This window comes from Brachypodium distachyon, chromosome 1 (assembly GCF_000005505.3).
Source record: "Brachypodium distachyon strain Bd21 chromosome 1, Brachypodium_distachyon_v3.0, whole genome shotgun sequence".
NCBI lineage: Eukaryota > Viridiplantae > Streptophyta > Magnoliopsida > Poales > Poaceae > Brachypodium > Brachypodium distachyon.
Genome location: NC_016131.3, coordinates 69,841,854 through 69,857,434, shown reverse-complemented (window position 1 = coordinate 69,857,434; position 15,581 = coordinate 69,841,854). Strand labels below are relative to the sequence as shown.

General features: G+C 46.6%; 3 protein-coding genes across 3 annotated transcripts; 2 read left to right on the top strand and 1 right to left on the bottom strand.

Moving 5' to 3' along the window:
- The first annotated feature begins 1,139 nt into the window (after nucleotides 1-1,139).
- On the top strand, nucleotides 1,140-5,815 carry LOC100842175 (inositol-3-phosphate synthase). The gene is made up of 10 exons (XM_003558559.4): nucleotides 1,140-1,723; nucleotides 2,749-2,817; nucleotides 2,918-3,053; nucleotides 3,539-3,786; nucleotides 4,175-4,401; nucleotides 4,480-4,595; nucleotides 4,682-4,858; nucleotides 4,952-5,140; nucleotides 5,253-5,315; nucleotides 5,400-5,815. The coding sequence occupies exons 1-10, from the start codon at nucleotides 1,536-1,538 to the stop codon at nucleotides 5,517-5,519; spliced, it is 1,533 nt and encodes a 510-aa protein (XP_003558607.1). The 5' UTR covers nucleotides 1,140-1,535; the 3' UTR covers nucleotides 5,520-5,815.
- A 2,389-nt stretch (nucleotides 5,816-8,204) lies between these two features.
- Nucleotides 8,205-11,091, top strand: LOC100841881 (uncharacterized protein At4g14342). Its single transcript, XM_003558558.4, has 4 exons — nucleotides 8,205-8,394; nucleotides 9,097-9,182; nucleotides 9,284-9,407; nucleotides 10,730-11,091. The coding sequence occupies exons 1-4, from the start codon at nucleotides 8,389-8,391 to the stop codon at nucleotides 10,775-10,777; spliced, it is 264 nt and encodes an 87-aa protein (XP_003558606.1). The 5' UTR covers nucleotides 8,205-8,388; the 3' UTR covers nucleotides 10,778-11,091.
- Nucleotides 11,092-11,805: 714 nt separating this feature from the next.
- LOC100841573 (30S ribosomal protein S17) lies at nucleotides 11,806-15,089 on the bottom strand. Its single transcript, XM_003558557.4, has 2 exons — nucleotides 14,735-15,089; nucleotides 11,806-12,237 (listed from the first exon to the last, which is right to left on the bottom strand). The coding sequence occupies exons 1-2, from the start codon at nucleotides 14,894-14,896 to the stop codon at nucleotides 12,079-12,081; spliced, it is 321 nt and encodes a 106-aa protein (XP_003558605.1). The 5' UTR covers nucleotides 14,897-15,089; the 3' UTR covers nucleotides 11,806-12,078.
- Nucleotides 15,090-15,581: the final 492 nt, after the last annotated feature.

The following is a 15,581-nucleotide window of genomic DNA, read 5'->3' as shown; positions in this document are numbered from 1 at the left end:
TCATGTGCATCAGCAGCACACAGGATGATTGGTAGTGTTGCAAAGGTACGTATATATGCAACCCAAAAACATGGTCTTGCTGCTATTGCAGCACACAGGATGATTGGTGTGCCATGCCTGTGCTCTGCATGAAATAAACTCGCGTAAAAGCGCACTGTCTATGTTGCGTACGCGTGTCCTATCTACAGTCTCGTATGCGCAGCAAAATTATGTGCGCACGTCCCTTTCGAAATATCTTTCCGGTTAGATCATGCTATATAATCGAGGCGCGCGATTGTCCTTGCATGTAGTCGAGCGTACCAAACTTGAATCACATTTCCGGGAAATCGTCGGGCACACGACAATTAATCTCTCTAGCTAGACAGCTAGACTCTTACATAAGAAGATACACACAGCACAGCACCCCATCTCTACGTGGGATCGAGCGATCGAGCGATCGAGCTCGTCTCTGTTTCGTTGAATTAGCAAACCTCCAAAGCAGATCTGGCTAAGGCAGGCAGAGCCGAACAACCCAGAACGCACCGGAGGCATGCACGCCCTAGATCAGATTCCGCGCGAAGGTTCCCCATAGTTTTTTTCGAAAAAAAAAAGAAAAGAGTCCCGAAAGTTTTACATGCAAGGACAGGTCCATTGCATGCAAGGACAGCAATTTTGTTCCGGCTTCGCTTGGAGCGGATCGCGTGGACGAGAAGGACGACGCAATCACCGGCGGAGGCAGAGCGGTGCGGCCCTGAGCCTGACAGCCACATGGCGCCCCGCGGGCCGCGGTGCACAGTTCTGACGGACCGCTCGTGGCTCTCTGGCTCTCGGCGCGTGCACATGGACCGGGTCCAGGCGTGAGCCGTTTGTTCCAGGAGCGTCCGCCACGATCGGGGTTGCAGTTAGCCACGTGACGGCGCCCACGAGCACCACGGAGCCAGCCAGCCACCAAAAGCGGCCACTTGGGCCAAGGGAGGAAGGGGCCCCGCCGTTGGCCGTGCGATTGCCGAGGGTCTCAGTCCGATTAGACCCGCCGATCGTGCTACCTAAGCAAGACCGGACCACACGAGATCGTCCTTCTCGCGCTTCGCCCCTCGTGGTTCTGGAGAATCGAGCGAGGGGTTTTTGTTTTCGGGTGAAGGAAAGGGGGGGCTTGTTAATTTCGCTCACGATCTCCCGAAGGCTCGGTTATATTCTCCCGAATCGATCGATCTCTCCCCACGCTGGCCGCTCCTCTCTGACTCTAGCTACCGCCGCCGGCCTTCCCAGTCTCTCTCTCGCGCTCCCACCGGCTGCGAAGCGGAGCTTTGTTTCTCTGCCGCCTCGCCGCGCAGAGGCCAGCGCCTTCGGAGTGGGACCTGAGCACAGCCAGCCGCTACTGCGGTACTGCCGCCCCGCCACGTGGCCTCCCAAAACCCCTATAAATCCCCCATTCATTCGCCCATCTCCGATCACACAGCTCTCTGCTCCTCTCCACCCTCACTGCAGCAGAAATCCCTTGGCCCCCCTTCTCTTCTCTCACCCTTCGTCTGAACTCCACTGAGGAGTCGAAGAAGATGTTCATCGAGAGCTTCCGGGTGGAGAGCCCGAACGTGCGGTACGGCGCGGGGGAGATCGAGGCGGAGTACCGGTACGACACGACGGAGCTGGTGCACGAGAGCCACGACGGCGCCTCCAAGTGGGTCGTCCGCCCCAAGTCCGTCAACTACCACTTCAAGACCAACACAAACGTCCCCAAGCTCGGGTACGTGCCCTGTCCTGCCCCTCGTCTCAATCCTTGTTATTACTGCTTTCGGTCGAAGAATGGCCCCATGTCCACCCAGATCGGGGGTTCCGGGTTCGGAGACCCAGACAAATAGAGAAACGAATCGACGACAGCAGCTAACCAAAAAAAAAGAAAAACGAATCTAGCGCCGCTGAACCTGCTTCTTCTGCCGAAAACGGCGATGTTAGTACTCCAAGAAATGTTTTTGGAACTTGCAGACCATTAATGTCAGCTCGGCTCAAATGCGACAACGTCATACTCCTATGTACTCCAGGGTAGGATCGTTCAGTGTTCCTGTAGTACATGAACTGAATCTCTGAATTGCGACCTTAATTCTGGCCCCTGTTAATTCGACTGCATCATTGTCACGTCGGCATCAATCGGGGATTCGGGGTTCCGTTTGGAATCTCGCCGTGCTAGACGAGACGACGACCCGTCGTTGACACTTGTGGGCCGCGCGGATAGTCACATATATCTCGGCTCTTTCTCGCCGCCCGTCCTGGCATTTTGCTGTTCGATTCTGTAATTCCTTTTCATTCTTTTTGCGTTGCTTTATTTCGTCGATTCGCCTCGAGGGTGATGGCAAGAGCCAAAAGAACGGTCCCTGTTTCTGTCTTTTGGGTGGAATGCGATGCCTTCGTTGGCATGCTAGATGCTATTCCATCGAGCAGCACTGAAGACTATCCAGCATTCCGAATCCATCTGCATAACACGACAGTTTTCTACCACGATCTTCTCTTAAGATGTTTTCCTTAGTTCTTCACTGGTTATTTTTTGCCTGTGCACGTGAGGCTGTACTATTTTACTAAGATTCATTCACGAGAGCCTGACGCCACCATTTTCAATGCTACTCTGAAACCATGCTTGTTTGTTTCCGCTGTTTTTCTGATTTCCTTGTTCTCATCTGTGCATGTTGGCTACGTGCAGTGTTGTGTCAGCCACTTGTCAATAGACGGTGGTGATTGTTTTGGGGTGTGTTTTTTACTCCATTTTTGGTGGTGCAGGGTGATGCTTGTGGGATGGGGCGGCAACAATGGCTCTACGCTGATGGCTGGGGTTATCGCTAACAGAGAGTAAGTTATCACAATCTCCGTTGCCACATAATTTTCTTTTGTTACTTTCTGTATCTCATTTGATTGACGGTGAAACAAAAATCGAGTTTAATTTATTCAGGGGGATCTCATGGGCAACCAAGGACAAGGTGCAGCAAGCCAACTACTTTGGCTCTCTCACCCAGGCTTCCACCATCAGGGTTGGGAGCTACAACGGGGAGGAGATCTATGCGCCCTTCAAGAGCCTCCTGCCCATGGTAATTTAACCTCTATTTTTGAAATCTAATTTAACCTTCTTTGACTACACTCCAACCAAAACAAATTAAATAGATCATGCTTTGCAAACTTGTACTCGGGTCTAACTTGAAAAAAATTGACTGGTTATCGTGTGCTTTTCGTAAAATAAATATTAAAAGAGGGAATTCAAATGTGGACATAGTGTCTCATGATATTGTGACTGTGAAAGTCCAAATGTCGTGGGTCAGCTGAAAGGTGTCAGCACTTCTTGACGACGGTTTCTCTGTTGAATGTATGCTTCAGTTGGCTGTAGATTTCCAGATCTTTGCCTGATGGTGATAAAGTAAATTTTCAGTGTCTTATGATATTGTGGTTGTGCAAGTCCAAATGTTGTGGGTCAACTGAAAGGCCAGCACTTTTCGTAAACGATTGCTATGTTGAATGTATGCTCCAGTTGGTTGTAGATTTGCAGATCTTTGCCTGATGGTGATGAATTTTTTTTCAGGTGAACCCAGATGACCTTGTGTTCGGTGGCTGGGACATTAGCAGCATGAACCTGGCTGATGCTATGACCAGGGCCAAGGTGCTGGACATTGACCTGCAGAAGCAGCTCAGGCCCTACATGGAATCCATCGTGCCGCTTCCCGGCATCTATGACCCGGACTTCATTGCTGCCAACCAGGGTTCCCGGGCTAACAATGTCATCAAGGGCACCAAGAAAGAGCAGATGGAACAGATTATCAAGGACATAAGGTATACATATGCATGTGCACACAACTTTCACAACTGTACATACTTAAAAAAAAGATATTCTGAATTGTGAGTGCGAACACATGATTGGCACCAGTGCATGGTTCCTTCAGGAATATGCTTGTACAAATACTACTTAACTGGTGATTAAAGATGGATAATACTCTATAGCCCCTATCATTTGTATTCAACACAATTATAGTACAGCAATAAAATCTTAAGCCAGTTGCTTATAAAAATGTTGTTTAATTATGGAGATACTTAACTGTGGAACTGGATCTAGATTACCATGGTTAAACACCATGGCTTGGTAGTCTCAATGTTCCATGCCGAAAACTTCAGCGACTATTAATCTATTAATTTTGGGGACTAATATTGCTTGATGAAACAGGGATTTCAAGGAGAAGAACAAAGTGGACAAGGTGGTGGTGCTGTGGACTGCAAACACTGAAAGGTACAGCAACGTCAGTGTTGGGCTCAATGACACAATGGAGAACCTCTTGGCGTCTGTGGACAAGAACGAGGCAGAGATATCTCCATCAACACTGTATGCAATTGCCTGCGTCATGGAGGGTGTACCGTTCATCAATGGGAGTCCTCAGAACACCTTTGTGCCTGGTGTGTAGTTTGTTGTGCTCGAGTTGTACCTGATTTAGTGTTTCTGGCTGCAAGCTTACATTAGTTCCTCGTGTGCAGGGCTCATCGATCTTGCTATTAAGAACAACTGCCTGATTGGCGGTGATGATTTCAAGAGTGGCCAGACCAAGATGAAGTCTGTCCTGGTCGATTTCCTTGTTGGTGCTGGAATCAAGGTATCAATCAATTATCAATACAGCACCTGAAATTTCTCCATTTTCGTAATACAAAACATCTGACAATCTTGTTTTTTCTACTGTAGCCCACCTCAATTGTCAGCTACAATCATCTGGGGAACAATGATGGGATGAACCTATCTGCACCGCAAACATTCCGTTCCAAGGAGATATCGAAGAGCAATGTGGTGGATGACATGGTCTCAAGCAATGCTATCCTCTACGAGCCTGGGGAGCATCCTGATCATGTCGTCGTGATCAAGGTCTGTTGAATTGTTTCTAGCTTGTGTTGCAGTCTTGCACAGGCACACACACCGTCATAATAACACCTGACAAGTTTGGCAATTCTCTCGCAGTATGTGCCATACGTTGGAGACAGCAAGAGGGCCATGGATGAGTACACCTCGGAGATCTTCATGGGGGGCAAGAGCACCATTGTGCTGCACAACACCTGCGAGGACTCGCTCCTCGCTGCACCGATCATTCTTGATCTGGTGCTCCTGGCCGAGCTCAGCACTAGGATTCAGCTGAAAGCCGAGGGAGAGGTAAATAAGAGTCTTCCAGGACTGAAACGAGTGCTGCTGGTGTCCCTCCCTCTATATTGTTTCTGCACTACATACAGTTATCAGCAAAACTGAAGACTTGCCTTGTGTGCAGGATAAGTTCCACTCTTTCCATCCGGTTGCTACTATCCTGAGCTACCTCACCAAGGCGCCCCTTGTAAGTACCATGCACATGCTACCTCTGACCCATACATATAAGCAAGTTAACTGACGACATAAATTTTTTTCTCTCTGGAAACAGGTCCCCCCGGGCACACCAGTGGTGAACGCTCTGGCCAAGCAGAGGGCCATGCTGGAAAACATCATGAGGGCCTGCGTCGGCCTGGCCCCTGAGAACAACATGATCCTGGAGTACAAGTGAAGGAGGAGGAGCAGGACGGAGGGCGCCGTGCGTGCGGAGCCGAGAGCAACCGTAGCAAGAGGCGCATGGATGGAATGGGCACGAGGAAGTCGAGATTACTAGTAGCTGTGGAATCACTCAGCTTGTCTTGTGTTTCTTTGGCGATTCTTTCCCTCGATGTTAGTTGATCACTACCCCCTCTGTGTTTTCGAGACTCTGTTCGGGCACGAAGCTTTCTTGGCTTGTATTCCTCTGTTCTTAAGTTAAGTTAGTGTTGTTGGTACTTTCAGTTTACCGATAGACTTATTTCGAGCTCGTCTTCGGTTGCCTTTCTCGTTGTGTTGGTTTGGTTTGATGGTTCACTGTTAGCGAGCGACATGGTTCACGCCTTCTGTGTCACTGAACGTTGTGGATCAGAATCAGACACAAACACGACATGGATCTTGGTCAAGATCTTTGGCATTGCTGGCAAGCGAATTCTAGGAAGATTTGGTGGCGCTTATTTCGCCATTCCTAATAATATCAAACTGAGGTCTTGCTTGCACGTCTGGATGAATTCAGTCCCGGACGATCTAATTCATGCCTACCTTCTGAAAGAACGGAGGTCTTGCTTGCGCCTATGTGCGGTGCTATGTGAATGTGAATTTGTGCAGTTGAAACACAAAAGGAGTTGCGCAGTTAGAACCAATGCCGAAACACAGTCTCACAAAAAAGTTTTAGCTAATATTATTCGAGTAAATAATACTCCTGTTTTTATCATCGGTTAATTTTTTTTGCGAAAAATCGTCGGTTGATTTTTCTGTAACCTGTTGATCTGCTGCGGTTTCACATCGGCCTAGCACCATCGGTTTGGCTCGTCAGGCATTAGGTAACTACAGTGAATGACAACTTCTGAAACCACAACTTTTGAGAAACAAAATCATATAAGAACTAGCAGAATGCCCGTGCGCTGCCACGGCCATGGTATACGCAATCCATTTTTGGGTCTTTTTTTTTCTCCTTTTTTTTTTTACTTTTTGGTCACATCCGTTCTTTCCAGCTACTTGGAGAGCGTCCAGCCCATGCCCGCACAAGCGCTCGTGCCCGTCTTTCTCCTCGTGCCTAGCGGTGCCAATCGCAGCGGCCGGCCGCCAGCCGCGAACTCCGCCCGCCAGAAAACGTGTTTATTGGCCCGTGCGGCCCACTATTTTAACTTTGTTCGGCTAAGTGGACAGACTCTGTGCGGCCCCCAACGTCCGCTTCGCCCGCGAAACAATCGACTGTATCTTCTTCCCCGAATCCTCGTTCAATTCCGCCGCTCCCTTTGCCCAATCCTGTCGTGGTGGTGCCGGCCTGCCGCCCGTTGACCAGCACACCCCTGCACGGCAGTGGCGCCACCACCACGAAGGCATGAAGAGCCAGCAGACCACGCGCAGCCGGAGCCACGCCATGCCTGAACGCCGGCGGTCGCGCCCCACACGGAGATCCGGCTAAGAGGACCATGGATCCGTTCTCCCTGGCAGCCACAACTCCGGCCAGTCGCCGCAACGGCCGTGGCTCTGATTCGAATTGCTTTTCGCACTTGAATTCACATGTATTTGCATTCTTCTCCGTTGTGTTGTTGTGTGCATGTGGCTGAGCGGCTGAGCCGCGGCGCTGCTGGACCGCCTTGTGTGTACTTGCGGCGTCCGCGGTAGCCCGTGTAGCCTTTTGCGGCCGAAGCGGACAATCCCGCGTAGCCCATTGGGCGGGCCACTGGCATCCTGACTCGTGCCAAAAGCAGCACACACGGGCGCCAGCCGCCACAATCTCCGCCCTCGACAATGCCTCCTCAGCCCATGACCCGTCCCGGTGCTCTGAACCGTATCCCATGACACTTCCCTTCCTTTCCTCCTCCTCAATCATCCCCCATTATCACGGCTGAATCGCCTTAGCGCACGTTGTCGTAGCGGCTCCCGTTGGCCCAGATCAGCACGACGGGGATGAGGGCTGAGAGAACGAACCCGTTCCCTTGTTTTCTTTGGAATTAAGCGGTGTCTGACAAGATGGAGCCTGCAGGCCAGAGCCGCCGGTTCTCGGATGGAAGGAGGCACCGCATGCGGGACCATATGCTGCATCGTAGGATCAACCTGCCGTTGCACCTACGAATAACGAGCATCACCAAAACGGGAGAGCAAGATCGAATGTGTGAAGAGATACCTTTGGGCTTTTAATTGTGTTTTCTCCGCTGCGTCAGGGAAAGTATTTATGTTGGATTAGGAAGGGTCTCCTATTGGGCTGCTGCACAAGGAGAGGTGAGCTCGGCCGTCTGGAGCGGACGGAGGAGGGGTTTGCGTGAGGGCGGATGAGTTAGGTCTCGGGGGCTTGACGAAAAAAAAGGGAGAAAAAGAGTTGGAACGGTCCGTATTTTTCACATTGATATAGATATAGATATAAATAGATTCGGTGTAGTTAATGGGCCAGCCAGCTTAGTAGGACTAATATACATGTAATCCTGAAAGCTCACAAATTTTATGGGATATATAGATAGATTTGGTGGAGGTAATGGACCAGCCAGATTAGTAGACCTAATAGACCTGCAATCATGAGAACTTACAAATTTTATGAGAAGTTTGACCCAAGCCCAAATCACAGTCAATTGGACTCACCCGTCAGAGTCTGCGCGGAAAATAAAATTAAAAAAATGATAAGGCAAGCGGACCAGATCCGGCCTAAACCGGCCCAATTGCTACTTCTGTGAGGTCAGCCCCAGAATCGACATCCACCGTCGCCTCCCCTCGTTCTCGTTCTTCCGCCGCCTCCCCACTATTCCTCGAGCACCACCGCTGTCAATCTCTACTCGCCCCCGCAGATCTGATCCCGGGGTTCCCAACCCTCCGGTCCGTGGTACGGGCCATACTCGTCGGCCAACATGCAGGTTACTAGTCCCTGATCAATTTCTCTGCGTTGCTTATTCCGTTATGTGTCTGATAGATCGCAATTAAATTCTGTATGCGGTAAAAACTCATCAAAAGAGCCCATAGGATCCATGTCGTTAGGAATATAAATACTCCACTGTGATCGAGACAACATCCTGGTTTAACAAGTGGAGCTGCTATTTTATGGTTTCCAGCGAAACATGGATGCCGCTAGATAGAGGAGGTTGACGTAGCGAAGTAAATTTCTCGAGTCCAAATGAATTTAGTGCCAGATGTCTCAAGATGAATCTAGTGCTGGGTTCATGAATTTACTAGGGTTTTCAACTCTTGATGTACCTTACTAAGGAAGAATACTTTTCTAGCCCCTTTGAGAAAAACGTTCTTATGGTCCATTGTATTTGGTACAGTCTAAGCGGTTTATTTGTTGTATTGATGTGAACTGAACCTAGATGTTTAAGTCATATCAGGATAGTTTGGAATGTAGCATATAGGTTTTCTACTGTTCATTTGTTCAGTTTACTGATTTTGAGGAATTACTGGGAATGCCGCCAGATCTTGAGTTCTCTCTCGTCTTTCTTAGCTTGCTTCAGCTTAAAGTGTTTAAGTAGGTCATATTTTCTCAATATACAGTTGTTTTTAGTAAAATCTTACATTTCAACTGGAAAGCTTAAGTTCTAACACTATCATTCACTATTTAAAAGGCTAGCGACAGGTTCAACATCAATTCTCAACTTGAGCATCTTCAAGCCAAATATGTCGGAACAGGGCATGCTGACCTGACCAGATTGTAAGTATCTCGTATTATGTATTAAAAATGTCGCACTAGCTGCAAGATTGTCTGGCATGCATTTGTAAGATATTAATCATTAACATGTTCTTCTATTACAGTGAATGGGCTGTGAATATCCAAAGAGACAGCTATGCATCTTATATTGGACACTACCCAATGTTGGCATATTTTGCCATTGCTGAGAATGAATCAATTGGAAGGGAGCGATACGATTTTATGCAGGTATGTTAAGGCAATTCGTCTTAACTTGTCTACTGAGTACGCTGAGTACTGACATTTAGCCCAAAATTCTGCAGAACTGAACTGGTGTATAAACATTTGTGTATAATATGAGAAGCATCACTATCGAATATGTTTCTTAGTTCACTTGCATTAGACTCTTACTGGCGGGATGCTAGTTTTGCTTTTGTTACTTAGGCAATTTCATGGTTTTGATGGGGCCTTTCATTGCATCACAGTCGACCTTTTTCATTATGACTACATACCATGTGAGTGCAATTATAGTGTATCACCTTTCCAATCTCATAAAATATCATCTCTTAGCTGCGAACTGTAGCTAGGCAGGGTTTCTGTACCAAACCATGATACAGCATGGCCAGAATCTAGCTGGAAGTTATTTATTTTCATGTTACCAAAGAGTATCCTAGTGGTGTTTGATATACATCCCCTGTCAGGACACAAGTTTCATAACCGTTTCTTAAACTGATGTGATATATAAATAGATGTTTTAGAATGCTTGCAGTCCAAATTTAAAAGTTTGACCTCTGATATACAAAAAAGGTCTTGTCACATTGAAGTGGTAGAGGTTTCACATCCACTAAATGGTGCACACCAAAATACTATGTTGGCTGTCCTTCTGCTGAATGTCGGAAGCAAAACTCACTGGGACTGTAGCTTAAATTGTTTATTTTTGGCCTTCAAAGTGATGCTAACATGTATTTTAAGGATATTAAGCTACATGACAGTTCACTTTCTACTGTTAGCTGGGCTTCAATCTTAAATCTCAGTAGAGTAGGTACAATATGTGGTATGGAGTATGGACTATGGACAAGGAGAGCCTAGGTAGTTATCAAATTTCAGGATTTATGTTCATCATTTTATTGCGGTCTTAACCAGTCTAATATCCCAGTGTGTGCATCTATAATGGTGTTTTTGCTCTGCAATAGCATTGCAAGAAAAAAAATTAAATCTCAGGGCGCAAGTGCATATGGATATATAAGAACACTGCCAGAGCTTTTGTGTTGCAGGCTTGTGTTAAAATGTTGTAATCACCTTTTGTGCTCAAAATTGAAGGAAAAAGTTTGACCTTTTGTAGGAAGGATTTACTATTTGAGCCCCTATACAATGTTTGAAATGCAATCGATCCGTTTCATCAAGTATTTAATGTTGCCATCCTGTGTAGCCCGTTTGAAAGTTGTGGTTCGTGGATGTACTTGACCGTAGCACAGTGTCTGCATCTGCATGTTTGCCCATTTTTTTTAATGTGCATTATATGATGAGGTATCGCAATATAAAGTATTGAAACTTTTTTTCTGGTGTCGCAGAAAATGCTGCTTCCTTGTGGCCTCCCTCCCGAGAGAGACGAAGACTGAGGAGTTGGTACTGTAGAGCTGCCACCACAGCAACTTGTGTAGTTGTGTTCAGTTGATGTTTGCTGTTTGCTGTGTGCTACCAAAAATCTAAGGCCAGCCAGGATTCGCCACCTTAGTACTATTGTGACTGTTTGAACACCATGAACATCTTCAGCTTTGTGTAATGTGTATCCTTTTTTCACTTGTACTCCCATGGATATTAATCATGAATGCTGGGCACTTACGGAATGGAACTTTAGTTGAGAGAGTACTAATTTTCAGGAACCAAATGTCGGATATTTAAGCAAATTTAAGACAAGGATTGTTAGAACCAAGTCGTTTCATCCCACTTTGGCTTGTTCCTTAAATCAAACATACAAGTATCTGGTCATGTTTGTTTGGACTTCTATTTCAGCTTTTGGTGCTTCTAACCTTTTAAAAATCACTTCTCCTGTTTACACATGAAGCTGAGAAGCACGTCCGGAGGTGTTTTCCCCAGAAGCTGCGGGAAGCATTTCCGGATGTGTTTTTCAGGTTCATGTGTAAACGCGAGAAGTGATTTCTAGAAGACTAGAAACATCAAAAGCTGAATCAGAATCCCAAACAGGCCGACTCAAACATTCTATTCGGTGACACTAGAGTTGAATCCGCGAATCCACCGACCAAACACACTATCTAAGTTGAGCCTCGTGCAGAGACGATGAGGTGGATTCATGGATTGCTATGATTGCCTAGCTTAAAAGAAGCAATCAATTAGCCGTTACTAAAAGAGATACGTAGTTCCTAGTTAACTTGTGTGATACCAAATTAAAAATCAGTCCGTCCCATATTGACTTTCTATTACATCCCATATTAAGTGACGGCGAGGGCAGGACGGCATCCCAGAGTCCTGACGAGCATGCATCGCCACCCCGCTAACGGACGAGCCAACGAGCACCATGGGTTATCAGATAGTTAATCTCAGGCTCTCAGCCATTGATTAAAAGGTATGACCATGGGATCATGGTAATTTACCACTTTCAACAGACTCGTCAAGGGAAGCACAAAGAAGCAATCAGAAAGATATGCAAATATTGGAACATGGCCAAAGACGTGAATCCACAGTATTGTTAATTCTGTGTCATCCTCAGTTCCTCATTGGCCCTGATTCAGCAAAGCCCAAAGGTCATACAGAACAACGAGCCAGAACTGAACTAAAATTTAACAAAAATGGCATCAACCTGGTCATTTTTCTTCATGATGGAATTCAGATTAAGAACTGCATCCTAAAGGAAACGAACAGAGATTTTAAACAACAGGTGGGTCTTTGCCTCAGAGGAGCTTCAGGCCGATGATTTGGTAGCAGCTTGTTGAGCTGTGGAACCAAGTTCACTGGAAGCTGTTGCTGCAGATGGTGGAACATACATCTTAGCTCTGCGAAGAACCTCGGCAACAACCCAATGCTTATTTTTGCTCAAGGGCCTAGAAGGGTCCAGCCTAACCTGAAAAGAAAATTTTCCAACCATTATAAGAAAAAAAAAAGAGGGTCTTGAATGTTATGATATAAAAGGAATTCATCAATCTACTGACAGAACAACAAATGCGGGACCAGTCTACAGTAAGAAGATAAATACTCCCTCCGTCCTGAAATAAGTGACATGATCTGTATAAGAATCTATACAAATCCACGCCATTTATTTTGGGACGGAGAGTAGATTATATACTCTGTGTTTTGAGAAGAAAATTGTGCATCATCCTACTGCTGTGGTATTCTTATTGTGCTCCTTTCTTCAGTACTGGGCGGCACTGAAGACTCAGGAGCTGCAGCAGAGGCTGACGGATGGGGCAGTTGGTCTCACACAGGCGACGGCGCAGCTGCTGCGAAGATTTCAGAGACGCTCGGCAAGTGGGGGATCTAGGCAGCTTATTACCTCCAGCTAAAAACTCAGTTCTGTCGGCATGACTTTTGGTTCATTCAGCCCCATGGTGTGTGGGTCTGTAAGGGTCTTAATACTCGCAAAACTCTCTGTTGCCTGCTTCGGCATCTCGATCTTTAGGTCTTCTGTTTTGGTGGCAGCAGGTTTTCGCCCCATAGTGCTATGGCCGAGCCGGCTGTAGGACAATGGGTTTCCTGCTGGTGCCCGAATCCGCTCCCCATTCTCTCCTGCTTTTTTCATGTTGTACGCTTGAGACTTTGTTGTTTCCGTTTCTATGAAATAGAAAATGGGGGTGCCCGATTCGAAAAAATATATATACCACAGGACACGACTATGTGAATTCATCAATCTATTGACAGAACAACAAATGCAGAAGCACCAAAATATTACTCCCTCCGATCCATAAAAAGTGTCGACCACTTAGTAAAAAATGGGCGACACTTTTTATGGATCGGGGGGAGTATTTTCTAAAAATCTGCATGTCTGGAATTTCAGTATAAGTTGTCATAGCAACAGTTCAACAAACTTCTTTACAGAAGTGCCCTTTGGTGATACAGATCTGTGGGCACTTAAAGCAAAGATAGTTGAGCAAACTTTTATAGTGCAGTTCAATTCACATTCTTACTCACTTTCCACAGAGCAGAAATGATTGGATCACATGGTAACATCATTACAACATCCTTCACATTGGATTGTCTGCCAGACCTTCCTTCACATTTATAAAAGTTAGCGTGCAAAAACACATGGGATCCTAGAGTATTATGAAGAAGAAAAGATTGCCATTACTACAACATCTACCGTAGTCGTACAAGTGCCGAAGTGGCAAAGATTGTTTACTCAATAAATTGTCAAGCGTAGATTGAGTTTCTCCAATAAGCTAGCAAGCTTATCAAAACTTCATCTTACAGGCCTAAAAAATGACATGGACAAATGCGCAGATGAATTTATCAACAGAAAACACCAAAAAAGATCAACTGTATACTAGCAGCGCTCTAGTTGTATCAACATAACAAGCAGGTAACAGTATTGTTTTTATTTCGAGTTTTCAACAATCAGTTCCAATACATGATAACAAGTGGTCTAGTACCGAGAACAAGAAAGTTTAGAAACTATATACTTCGCAAAATTCACAAAGAAGTGAATTGTACCATTCTGGAACTTGTTGAGAAGCAATCATGAAGGTAGAGGGACATATATTAACTCTTAATGATCAAGTGTAATCCCCAGTAAACATATGGTTGCCATCCCCAAACACTCCAGCCAAGACTATGCGTACAGATTACAGAGTATAAAATAACTGTTCGGTTGTTTTTATGCGCAGATACATAGCTGGCCTGGAGAACATCACACGAAGACCTGAGGTCCAACTCATCAAGTGGCAGTCTATGAATCAGTAACTGGGAGGATTTTCTAACATTTATAGCAGCAGAGAAGACGCAAACCACTTAAACTGCTACATATTTTGGCCACCCTTTCTGTATCAACCATAGACCCAACGAAGAGCCGAATTAATTGAACTTGTACACCATTATGTAACCTTCATCTTTACCTTTACTCCTCTAACAATATCCATCGATGGCGGCAGTCCACTCACGTCATCCCACGCTTTGATGCAAACAGTCAGATCCATTGCAAATGGATGAGATGGTGGTCATGTTTGGTACTAGAGGTAGGGTAAATTTCCCCGCAAGTGCCATGCACTAGGCTAAGTTTGACACTGGCTAGAATTTACGGCAAAAATGGTGCATAATAGCCAATGAAGGAGCATGTTACATAGGCTAAGCTGGGCACTACGCGCGTCTTTGAGTGGTCAAACTTATTTGTTCAGAGAATTATGTTAAATAGTCTAATTTATTAGATCTGTAGCAACGCTCGGGTATTTAGCTAGTCAATCATTAAATTTGAACTAAATCCTTAGGCGTTGAATTCGAATCCCACCTCGTCCATACAGGCCCTCAGACTATAACCCGGACCTCAAACGTACGATGCCGAAATGGCCGCGTCGAAGGCAAGTATCACAGTTCACAAAGGGAGGGGATCGAGGGAGCAGGTGGTTACTGACCCTGTCGCCGATGTTGCAGTCGTCGGTCTCGTCGTGCGCCATGAACTTGGAGGTGCGCTTGACGTAGCGGTTGTACACCTTGTTGTGGAAGAGGCGGTCCACCGCCACCACCACCGATTTCTGCATCTTGTTCGACACCACGATCCCCACCACCGGTTTCATATCTCCACCCGCGAGATCGACTCAATCCCACGACGAATCGGGTGCTGGCCCTGCGCCGGCGCCGGCGACGGCTGCCACGAGTTGGCAGGTGGCGAGATGAGAAACCCTAGCTTTTAGGTTCTCACGGTGGGGAACGGGAAAGGAAACGGGGCGGCGGCTCGCTCTTGGCACCGGCACGGCAACGACGGGGAAGGGTTTAACACGGGTTCGAGAAACGCGGATGAGGGCCGTCCGATTGAGTTTGGTCGGATCAGATTCAGCCATGACCTACATTTTCAGTTTTTACTCTACCCCGATTGAAGTCAGAATGTCAGATCAGCTCCAGGTCTGAAAGGTCCAGCAAATGCTGACTTCCATGTATTAGCAGGTAGAAATAGGTATAAGTTCGCACACGGCGAAAGGTGAAAAAGAACAAAGAGAAAAGGAAGACAAAGAAAAGCCTAAAACTCAAGGTGGCTCCCACACTAGTTTCCTCGGTGCTTTGGCGCCGGCAAATGCCCATTGCTGAGTTTCATCCCTAATGAAACATGCGAGTTGACTGACCGGGGTATGTTTGTCCTGAAAAACGCAGGTGTTCCGCTCCCGCCAAATGGTCCAGCAAAGAAGCGTGAAGAGGGAGCTAATTCCTTTGTGATGGCCGGCAGGGGCCGCCGCGAGGGCGCTGCCGAGGAAGTTTCGATGGAGC

Excerpts from the sequence above, each read along its gene's own strand:
- LOC100842175 (XM_003558559.4), top strand. The coding sequence starts at position 1,536 with ATGTTCATCGAGAGCTTCCGGGTGGAGAGCCCGAACGTGCGGTACGGC. Across the intron at positions 1,724-2,748 it reads ACAAACGTCCCCAAGCTCGG|GGTGATGCTTGTGGGATGGG; the intron begins GTACGTGCCCTG and ends TTGGTGGTGCAG. Across the intron at positions 2,818-2,917 it reads GGGGTTATCGCTAACAGAGA|GGGGATCTCATGGGCAACCA; the intron begins GTAAGTTATCAC and ends TAATTTATTCAG.
- LOC100841881 (XM_003558558.4), top strand. Across the intron at positions 9,183-9,283 it reads CATGCTGACCTGACCAGATT|TGAATGGGCTGTGAATATCC; the intron begins GTAAGTATCTCG and ends CTTCTATTACAG. Across the intron at positions 9,408-10,729 it reads AGCGATACGATTTTATGCAG|AAAATGCTGCTTCCTTGTGG; the intron begins GTATGTTAAGGC and ends CTGGTGTCGCAG.
- LOC100841573 (XM_003558557.4), bottom strand. The coding sequence starts at position 14,896 with ATGAAACCGGTGGTGGGGATCGTGGTGTCGAACAAGATGCAGAAATCG. Across the intron at positions 12,238-14,734 it reads ACTGCAACATCGGCGACAGG|GTTAGGCTGGACCCTTCTAG; the intron begins GTCAGTAACCAC and ends TTTTCTTTTCAG.